The sequence below is a fragment of the Enoplosus armatus genome, chromosome 1 (genome assembly GCF_043641665.1).
Source record: "Enoplosus armatus isolate fEnoArm2 chromosome 1, fEnoArm2.hap1, whole genome shotgun sequence".
Lineage (NCBI taxonomy): Eukaryota > Metazoa > Chordata > Actinopteri > Centrarchiformes > Enoplosidae > Enoplosus > Enoplosus armatus.
The window spans coordinates 2672891-2683607 of record NC_092180.1 but is presented as its reverse complement, the minus strand read 5'-3'; the positions used below and the strand labels follow the sequence as shown (position 1 = coordinate 2683607).

Sequence of the window (10717 nt, the reverse complement as noted above, 5' to 3'; positions counted from 1 at the left end):
ACGGCTCTCAGGCTTGTTTGTTTGTTTGTTTGAGTTCGAGGGACGCTGATTTCATTAAGTTTCTGTCTGGGTCTTTTTATTCTGTTAGTGAGCTCCTCATTATCACCTCTCAAACCCGAATGCAATTGGTGGTGACGTGTGAATTTTCTGGCACTGAGCAGCCTTATTCCCAACAACCTAAAGCCCCGAACGCTCTTAAGGTTGAATAAACAGCTCCGAACATGCCTGTTGTGAACGTTCCCCGAGGAGGCTCATTGATGTTTATCCAACTGGAGTGTCACTATCGTGGGAAGATATATCCACTAACCCTGATCTGTTGTTAAGTATGCCCGCAGGCGGTGGCATCATGGGATCATCTCCCCGCCTGGATTCATGTCACGCTGGGTTTTGTGATGTCTGATTTGAGAGGTCGGCTACCTCTGAAGCTCATACAAAAGGCGTGCGAGTGTCACAGTGTGCTCTGTCGTGGGCTCCGTTCAGATTCAGTATAGATGTAATCACACTGCAGGCGGATTCTGGTGGATCTGCCTACATGCCAGGCGGCTAAATTAAGAGCATCAGGGCTGATTAAATAAAGGGAGTCTCTCTCTCTCTCTCTCTCTCTCTCTCTCTCTGGATAAATGGGAATTGATTGATAGCCACTCAGAAGTTGATGCGTCCGTAGAGCGAACTATTCTGTCTCTTTAACAGCTTCCTTTAGTCTCCTCTCTTTCCTTTTCTCTTTTCTTTCCTCTTTCTTTTCCTCTTTTGACCGTCCATTCCTTTCCTCTTTGTCCCCCGTCCTCCCCCCTATCTTCTTCTCTCCTCTCCTATGTTTCCTTCTCCTCTTCCTCCTCCCTCCTGTAGACCTCCTCTCTTTCTTATCATCTGCTCACTTGTCTTCTTATTCTTTTCCTCTCCTCTATTCTCTTCTCTTCTTTTCCTTTCTCTTTCTTCTTGTTGTCCATCTCTCCTCCTTCCCTCCCCTTTCCTCCCACTATCTCTCATCATGTCCTCCTCTCTTGTCTAATACCGTCCTCTCATTTCGTACCTCCTCTCTGTCTTATCCTCTTGTCTTTCCTGTCCTCTCCTCCCCGTCTTTTTGTTCTCTTTCCTTTCCTCTCCTCATCCATGTCTCTCCCCTCTTTCCCCTTCTCTTCCTCCCACTCCTTCTCTGTGCCCTCCTCTCCTGTCTGATACCTTCCTCTCATCTCTCTCTTCCTCCTCCTCCCTCTCTCTCTCTTTCCTTTCTAATTTTCCTGACCTTTTCTATACTCTCTTCCTCTCTCTCTCCATCTCCTCTCCACACATTTCCTACTCCGTCCTTTCATCTCTCCTCTCTATTAGTCTCTCTCCCTCTCTCTCCTCCTTCCTCCTCCTCCTCCTCCTCTCTATTCCAGCAGTAGAGAATCACTGAACAGCAGCGGCGGCAGCAGCAGTGTCACTCAGCACGGCAACGACTCGCATGAAAGTGAGGACCTCTGTTTTTATTTTTCTTGCCTCTTTCTTTTTGTTTTATTTTTTTTCATCTCCTCTTCCTCCTCATTTTCCTTCTCTTCTTCCCATTCATTCTTTTCTTTCCAGCCACCCCCCCCCCCCTCATTTCTTCTCTACTTTTCAGTCCTTTTTTCCACCACATTGATCTTTTTCGGAGTGCAGCAGTATGAGGGTACCATGCATTCCAAATAGGGTTTCTGTCCTTGCTCCAACTAGAGCGTGTAGCCATATGCTTTTCTATTTGTCTTTATTTTGCATCTCATTGGAAATAAGTAGGCCAGTCCTGCAGCTTTAATACAGTATGTCAACCTCTGGGCTCAGACGTGCTTATGAATGGATATTTTAACAGGTATGACTTTTTTAAATCCTAACTTAGATCATGCAAATCCTTGTTGCAGTGGCAGACGTGTTGCAGCATGAACACTGAGATGAAGCAGTATGTTTTTGGCTATAATATTACCAAATATTGACCATAGCTGTAGTGCTGTGAGGATTTGAGACATGCATGTAGCAAATTTGTTTTTAAAAATCTGATATTTTAAAGCTGGTGAGGATATTATTGGATGGTTTTTGTTCTGTAACCAAAGAAACAGCTTTTGGATTTATTTTTTTTTGGCAGATTCTTTCACTGGTTCTTTCTCATTCCTTTTGTCATCCTGTACTTTCTGTTATTTTCTCACTGGCTGGCAAAAAAAAAAATAGCCTGTCTGCGGTGACTGCACTGGAGGTAAAACACTAAATAAAAATACGGATCATGATGTCAGTCATTTGACCAGGATGGACTTATCGGATGTATTCGCTCCTGTAATGGCCACCACGCCGGCCACTTTACCGTCAAACTCTTCTTTGGAGAATGTCAACCAGACGTCCTCTTCCTCGCCGAGATCTCCTCCTCTACCTCCTCACTCACAGGTCGCGTCAGTGTTCATCGTGCTGGTGGTCACGGTCATCATCCTGGGGACGGTGGTGGGGAACGTGCTGGTCGTGGTGGCAGTGTTCACCAGCCGAGCCCTGAGGGCGCCCCAAAACCTCTTCCTGGTGTCTCTGGCTTCAGCGGACATACTGGTGGCGACGCTGGTCATCCCTTTCTCCTTGGCTAATGAGGTGAGGAAACCCTTTGTTCAGACTCCGTGTGCGTCTGGTATTTACATGCAATCTGTATCTTGATGGCTTATCTTAGTTCGGCCAAAACCTGATCTGGAGATGGGGGCTGGACCAAACTGTTCTGGGGGCTCCCTGAGAAGAACTGCCCACTGGGGGGCTCCCCTGAGAACTTCATACCTTCAAGGGCTTTTTTTCTGTTTGCATTCGCACCGCCAATAGAAACGCTGAAAGCAACGTCACACATTTTTATATTTCTCTTTGACGAGTCAAAATCATGTTGGGATTCCCCCGTTGCATATTCGCCCAATAAAGCCTCGTCTTCACTTTCGGTCAATTTGTCCGTGTTTTGGTACATTTTTATTCAGGCTGCCGTTACGAGCTGTCACACCGGCTTTTAAAGATGGTGGCTGCCGGTGCTGCATTGACTCGTGTTCGACCAATCGACGTACGTTTGCGTCACTCAAGGTTCCTCTCGTGCTGGGAGAGTACCAGCTCTGAAGTAAGAGCTAAAAAAAAGTCCCTCAAAACACAGATCTACGAAGAACTACGTTCCCAGTTCTTGCAGTGCGAATGTAATAAAAAGGGCCAGCGTCCTCCAACTGTTCTTATGAAAACTATGAAAAGTTTCCTCCTTCATCAGATCTCGGTCAGATGCCACATTAGAAAATAGATGAAGACTCTACAGCCATCCTCGCAAAAGTATCGGACCAACAGAATTTTTTTCCTGACAATGGCACAAAGACCACGAATGTCTGAACCAAATTTCAGTTGTTGAGACTTTTCATCAAAACCATAAATGTCACGGCAGGAAAAGTCAGACAATCACCAAAATTAGTAGGATACATCCTCTGGGGACCATTAATATCTGGACTAAATTTCACTGCAATCCATTATGATGCATTCTGGTGTTGGTTTGAGTTACATATCTGATGGCAGTTTGTTGATGGACTTTGTCCACTTCTGAAAGTCTGAAGAACCACGCACGACACCACGCGACGTCATGTGACTTGAGCATGAAACCGCTTGTAACAGAAAACCTTTGTACTCGTGGTGATGATGGTTGAACTAAACTCACACACCTCATGCATCTACTGTGTTCCTCAGCAACATCTGCAGGGAACACAGCACTTACTTTGGTTTCTTGTGATTGATCCATGATGTTTGCTGAGTTTCCACTGTGAATCTAATGATACTGAATGTTGAACATTAGTTAAAACCTCTGAGTACTTACTCTGTTCAAGTAAAAAGCCCAGATTGTATGAGATTTAGGCTGAGAACATCTTGACTTGTTAACAATTTCTGAACAACTTTAGACAAACTCATGATATTGTTTCATGTTGGTGGTCGTCTACTTGATGTACAGCTGGTGTTTCCTCTCTGACCCCCAGCATCTGTCCCAGCTTTTCATCATCGTCATTAATACTTGAAATCTACCTGGAGCTTCTTCCGTGTTGCATTAAACATCAGACACGTTTCATGTCTGTAACTGTTTCTTGTTTCCTCCTTTAGACCTTGTTGTTAATTTCTTCTTCATTCCCCAGATGTAGGCGATGATTCGATGATGGAAGGAACCTCCGCTGATACTGACTTTTCACATAATATTCTTTATTTGCATCAAAGATCAGGATCAACAGGCCTGCGCATCTTAACCTGGACAGCACCCGTAGCCGAATCAGTACTGCTGCCCCGAACACTGTTCAAGCTCGTCTTTTATACCTTTAGACATGCATGGGGTCCTACTACAACACACGAGTCTGTAAACTTCCGTTCCCTATCTAGGGGTCAGGAAAAGAGACCTCTCAGAATGATGTTTCACGTACCTTAACCTCTCAGAGATAACCTTTCACATACCAAGGAAGACCTCGTCTAAACAACAATGCATCTTATCTTTAAGGTGCCCCAACGTCTGTTAGTTGTTTACCTATGATTAGTATCAAATAATACACATCAACCTCTCTGTAGGACAACATTTTACTGATACACTGGTACTTTGGGTCATCCTGGTCCTTCTGTCTGGTACTCACAGCTCCGAAACCTTAAACTGAAGTTTCCCAGAAAAGCTAATGCAGCATGATCCAAATGTTTTTTTGTAGCCAAACCGAGAAGGTCCAATATTTCCTTCTTCGTCACCTGCCAGCGAGGAACATACAGGTGATGAAGGGGTAAGTGTTGGACTTTTCTCATTAGCCAGACTTCATTCTGGCTGCAGAGCACATACTGTGGAGGGATTTGATGGATATTTTACAGTTTCTTGCAGCTGTGAAAAGACTGTCTGCTTAAATCATTTTCTGAGAGGGCTGGTATGAAACCACGGGGGCAAACTCAGTGAGAGGTCGTTTTACAAACTAAATGTAGTTGCAGCCAACAATGCAGTAATGAGATATTGACTGAATTTTTTATTTCAAGGTGAAATAATCCTTTAAGCGCCTCTCTCAAGGCCTCCCGGACCGACTGACGCTGACTGCAGACAAACATTTTTACTTTTCCACTGCCGCTCAAATGAATCATTAACATATCTTAATTGGTTTCTCCTCTTTCCAGGTCATGGGATACTGGTACTTTGGTTCCACCTGGTGCTCCTTCTACCTGGCTCTGGACGTCCTCTTTTGCACTTCCTCCATCGTCCACCTCTGCGCCATCAGCCTCGACCGCTACTGGTCCGTCACTAAAGCCGTCAGCTACAACCGCAAACGGACGCCCAAGCGGATTAAAACGATGATCAGCATCGTGTGGCTCATATCTATCGTCATCTCCTCCCCGCCGCTCCTCATGACACAGAAAGAGGGGAATCTGGAGACGGAGGAGGAGACAGACACACGGAGGCAGGAGTGTCTTATCAACAACCAGACGTGGTACATCCTCTCCTCCTGCCTCGTGTCCTTCTTCGCCCCGGGGGTCATCATGATACTCGTTTATTGTAAGATCTACCGCGTCGCCAAGCAGCGAGCCTCCACTGTGTTCGTGGCAAAGAACGTGGTGGAGCGGCAGCCGTCGCAGTCTGAGACCTGCTTTGTGGGCACCGCCAGGACCTGTCAAAGAAAGGGAGCCGGCTGCGGCGAATCCCAGTATGAGCTGAACAGCCCGCGGCCTGCGAACAGACACAGCTCTTCCAACATAGACAGCAACAGCAGCAGCCACAGGAGAGGAGAGCTGGATGATATCGACTTGGAGGAGAGGAGCTGCGAAGCTGACATAAAAACGGTCTCCTCCTTTTCCTCGGCTCTTCGCTTCCCCAGGAGGGCCGGCGGAAGTGTGAAAATAGAGGAAGGGAAGGACGCAGAGGGAACAACAAACAGGTTGAAGCCTCCCCCTCCTTCCTGCGCCTCCATATCATGGGCATCATCCGACCACTTCCTCCTCCCCTCTCCGGTGCCTCACCGCAGCAAGCAGATGTCTATGTCCAAACACAAAGTGGCACAAATGAGGGAGAAGCGCTTCACATTTGTTTTAGCTGTGGTGATGGGGGTTTTTGTCCTCTGCTGGTTCCCATTTTTCTTCACTTACAGTCTCCACGCTGTCTGCAGAGACAACTGCACGATCCCTGACACACTTTTCAACCTGTTCTTTTGGATCGGATACTGCAACAGCTGCCTGAACCCCATCATATACACTATCTTCAACCGAGACTTCAGGAGGGCCTTCAAGAAGATTTTATTCGAGACTCATAAACGAACATAAGATGTGAATGTATGTGTGTGTGTGTGTGTGTGTGCCCTCTGCTTGCTCACACACACACACACACACACACACACACAGAAACAGACACACAATCGTGTGTGCACACAGTTTTAATCCTGTTTTCCACTGTGCTGTCATATCGACATTAAAGGGCTTGTCATACAGCCTGAGTATTGATTTATTATTCAACTACTCACTGATTTATTCAGTCATTACTTTCTATTGTAGTGTAAACGAGCCAGAGGAAGATGACGACACACACACACACACACACACACTAATGCAGCGATGCAGGTGTTTCAAACTCCTTGATGCAACCGCAGATCAACATTACGACTTGGGTTTTGCCTGAACTTGAATGTTAATTGGAGGAAAATGGCCGCAGGGCAGTTAACGAGGTCCTTGTGGCGCTCCGAGATGTCGGTGCACTGTGGCGAGCAGGCTGACTGGTGCTTATATTGACAACAAAAAAAAAAAGATGAATTGGAGAGGAGAGAGAAAAACCGACTGCGCTTTGAAAAATATACAATGAGTTTTTAATGGATTTCTGTGCCTCAGAGTAATTAAACACCAGCAGCACTTAAAGTTTAAACTTTAACTTCTAGTGGACATAAAGAACAGGAACCCCAATGAAAGTTAGCAGTTTTTCACGAAGCAGCAATATTGTGTTGACACTGCACAGCTCGGGGGCAAAAACATTAAAAATTCATGTGCAGCTAGCAGATGGGCTGAGCCGCTGTACACAGAGAGAGAGGACAAAAGAGAAAGAAAAGAGAAGCCTCTGAACAAATACAATCAACCTCAGGCTCACACAACGATAGATGATTATCCTCTGAAGCTCAGGATGAAATAACTGTGGGCTGACGTCTCCGTCGTCTCGAGGAAACAATCGAACGTGACTGGACCGGGTGCCGAACCCTGACCTGACCTGGAAGCGTAAATCATCGTTGATTTGATCAGTCACTTCATGCAGATTGTGGGAAAGGTCGTCTGTTGCTTTTAATTTTAGGAAGAGACTGAGATGCTTTTATCTCCTCAAACACAAACCACAGAGGGAGCAACAAGTCCAAGGCCGCCAGCAACGTTACATCACTCTGGTTGCTATGCAACACAGAGTTTGACAGAAACTCGAAAGTTGCATAATTAACTAATTTACCGATATAATAAAGAAGTTGATAATGTTACTGAAAACTATAAAGGCCAAACAGGAATACAGACACCACGATGTAAATATCATAATATTAAAGGATGCGTTCACGTTTGTTCTCTCTTAAAACAATGCTCACGTGCTCGTGCGACTGCTGAGGCCTCATATTAACTTCAGATAAACTTTAGATGTATTTTTACACAGAACGAGGACTGTGGATTTCACCTGGAGGCATGTTAGGAAGAGGTCTTTTACTGGCCAAGAGGAATGATTTCGGTGTACATGTGAGCATGTGAGCGTTGTTTTAAGGCAGACTTATGATCAGACGAGGGGGAATTCACAAGATATCCAGCAGTATATGACATCATTAAAATCAGCTCCACCTTCTGCAGCTGCAGCATTAAGGTGATGTACTTAATTATCTAATTGTGCAGAAACCTTCCCCTCGTTTTCATCCCGTCCTCCTCCTCCTCGCTTCCCTTGAGCTTGACTTGTGTCTGCTTCTGTGCTGCTTCTGCTTTTCTTCATTGCCTGCAGAACAACATGTTTTGGCTCAGGAGAAGGTTGTGTTTGCTATGAGGCTTCAATTTCAGATGAGCAGCAATGTTACTCAAGTAAAAGTGCAGAAGTATTTGCAGCAAAATGTATAAAAGTACTCGTTAGGCAGCAGGATAACCCCCGTCAGTGTGATATCATGTTATCTTGTGAGCAATAATGCATACGCAGAATTTTATGTTGTAGCTGGAGATCATTTAACTTTAATTTATAGTTACGTACTCGAGTAAATGCACTTTGTTACTTCAGCATGAATTATTGGTATTCATGTTTGCAGCTGATGTTGTTCTGCCGGCTGCTCAGTTTGTTATTATGCCGCTGAATCTCATGTGTATTAATTTGCAATGTATATGTATTAATTTTCATTGGTATTATTCAAAAACGAAGTTCATGTCGCTGTTGAGCTAATTGATGGCGAGCGCTTGCCTTGTTGCTGTCGTTGCTGATCACCTGAATGATCCTGTACGGGCTGAACGGGCCGTATTTTCCCCTCATGGTTTCAAGTTGTTTTGCCGGTTTTCTATTAGCTCATGCATGCTATCTAGCAGCTCACTAGAGGATACTCACGTTCACATCATAATGGAATCCACTCATGTTCCCGACCCCATCTCGCTGCCTGCTGAGAGCTCAGCAATTAACTTGCTGAGTACAATCACTGATAGAAACAAACTGTACAAGAATAAGATAGCTAGCACTGATTTCAGCCGGGCTGTCTGCGACTAATTTGATGATCTTTTAAAAGCTGATTCAACATGAAATAGTTCTGGCAGGGAGAGCGTAGACAGCCGTATCATCATGTTCAACAGTTCGGTCTAGTTGGAGCACCTGCGTTCACCTGGGAGCTCAAAATAAACACATTTCCAGCTTTGAGCACCCAGAGGAGCTGACAGAGTGTTAAAAAGCTTCCATGTGATGTTTCCTAACCTTGAAACTGTTGAGCTCGGTTTGAATGCATACAGGAGGTGCTGGTTGGTTTAAAATCTGGCAGTTGCTGGTTCAATGGTTCTCCTCCTGCCAGGTGGAACGATGAGACGAGGTCCTGGACTCAACACATCCTCAGCTGACTGTGTGGGTGTCTGTGAGCAGCTACAAACCACAATGAGAATATGTTCATTTACTGTTCATATGAAAGATTGAGGAGTAAGACTGAAATAAAAGCAGCAGATTAACATGCGTAATGGTCGTATATGTTGCGTAGATTTGTTTAAATAAGCACATTTCACATCCAGTGGTTATAAAATCTCACTTTCTAATCCGTAAACTTCACGTGCAGTGAATACGAATATTTGTCAGGGACCATGTACAAAACACATGTATCTCACATATGGAGAAGAGAAGAGTATTTAACCAGATTTAGCTACTAGTTAAAGTCCCTTTGTCCCTCGAATTCAGTAAAATAAAAATAGAATTGAAGAAGAATCTATAAAAACAAGACTTAACCACCTCAGTGGCCCTCTGAGGCTGTAGTTCTGTAGTTACACACCGGGAAACAAAATGGATAATAAAATGGAAAATAAAGAGAGCTCTGCCCTCCTGGATCCATGTCAAGGGTTTCTCCTCTGCAGACTCAGACATGTTAGGTTCATGTGACGCCCACGTCAGTCTAAACTTCAGGACCACGTCTTCGTGGTACGACCTCCGGTGTACCTCGCTGCAGCTAAATGCTAACTTCAGCATGCTCCGTGTTTTAGCTGCTACTAACATCTGGACATTGAGTTAGTCGTCTATTGTACAAAACAAAACGTGTTTTGTCAAAAGGGAGATGAAGAAGTCGTCAGAGCCTGCAGAAGGACAAAGTACGCAGCTTCCAGTGCATACAAACAAGCCGCCAAAGTGAGGAAGAACAGAGCCGTGGCTCCGCAGAGCGAAGGCAAAGAAAACATCAACTCCCAGTCGCCTGTCTGCTTCACAAAGACCAGCTCTGTCTGTCTCTGTGCGTCTCTGGTGAAAAAACATAAGAGACGATGGACAATGTTTGCCAGAGAGAGAGAGAGAATGGGCTGAAGTGGTGAACTTAAAAACGCCAGATAAATGCATCGACCAGGGGGGAGCAGGGGGCACAGAGAATATTAATAGCTGTTTTGTATGTGAATAGAAAGCCTTTGTGATTCCTGCTGGAAAAAGGACGACCATGTTTACACATTTCCTGCAGTCCTGAGCTGATTGTCCCCACGTTTCTGTGTGGGACTCTTGTGGCATCTGATCCACGTTTGCACGTCCGTGTTCGCCGGCGGGTGATTCCTCGCTCGGCTGCACCAGCAGACTGACATCTCAGCGTGCACAGCAACTATTCTCATAACAATGTGGGAGGCTTTTGTCACAGATCCAGACGCAGAGTGAAACTTTCTAATCTAATGTTTGAGAGTAATTACTGTGGAGGTGATAGTGCTCTGCTGGATGAGATATGTGTTTGTCCGTCGCAGTTTTAAAGTACTTCTAATGACTTTTTTTATGACTGCTGCGACACCAGGAAGCTTTATGTGCTTTACTGCAGATCATACAAATGATACTATATATAACCAATATATCATTGCCTTAAAATCCCAATATATCATCAACTAATGGCAGTACGAACAATTTGGATTTATTTATGTGTTTGTTTGTTTGTTTGTTTGTCACTTCAGCTAAAGGAGGCAAAGCCACTGTCCCTCGTCGCTAGAAATCTTCATTCTGTTAAAAATAAAAACCGAACTTTATGGCTCGTTGCAGCTGTCAGCACATTGTTTGGTGTGTACGACCATATGGTCAGAGCCCAGC

The 10717-nt window shown here is 44.9% G+C and overlaps 1 protein-coding gene across 1 annotated transcript; it reads left to right on the top strand.

Annotated features, from left to right (window-relative positions):
* Positions 1 to 2253: 2253 nt before the first annotated feature.
* On the top strand, positions 2254 to 6403 carry LOC139292663 (alpha-2Db adrenergic receptor-like). Its single transcript, XM_070915061.1, has 2 exons — positions 2254 to 2580; positions 5122 to 6403. The coding sequence occupies exons 1-2, from the start codon at positions 2254 to 2256 to the stop codon at positions 6256 to 6258; spliced, it is 1464 nt and encodes a 487-aa protein (XP_070771162.1). The 3' UTR covers positions 6259 to 6403.
* The last annotated feature ends 4314 nt before the right edge of the window (positions 6404 to 10717 follow it).

Bases quoted from the DNA above. Each gene is read 5' to 3' on its own strand.
- LOC139292663 (XM_070915061.1), top strand. From the start codon at position 2,254: ATGGACTTATCGGATGTATTCGCTCCTGTAATGGCCACCACGCCGGCC. The intron at 2,581-5,121 runs GTGAGGAAACCC...TCCTCTTTCCAG, and splicing joins CTTTCTCCTTGGCTAATGAG to GTCATGGGATACTGGTACTT.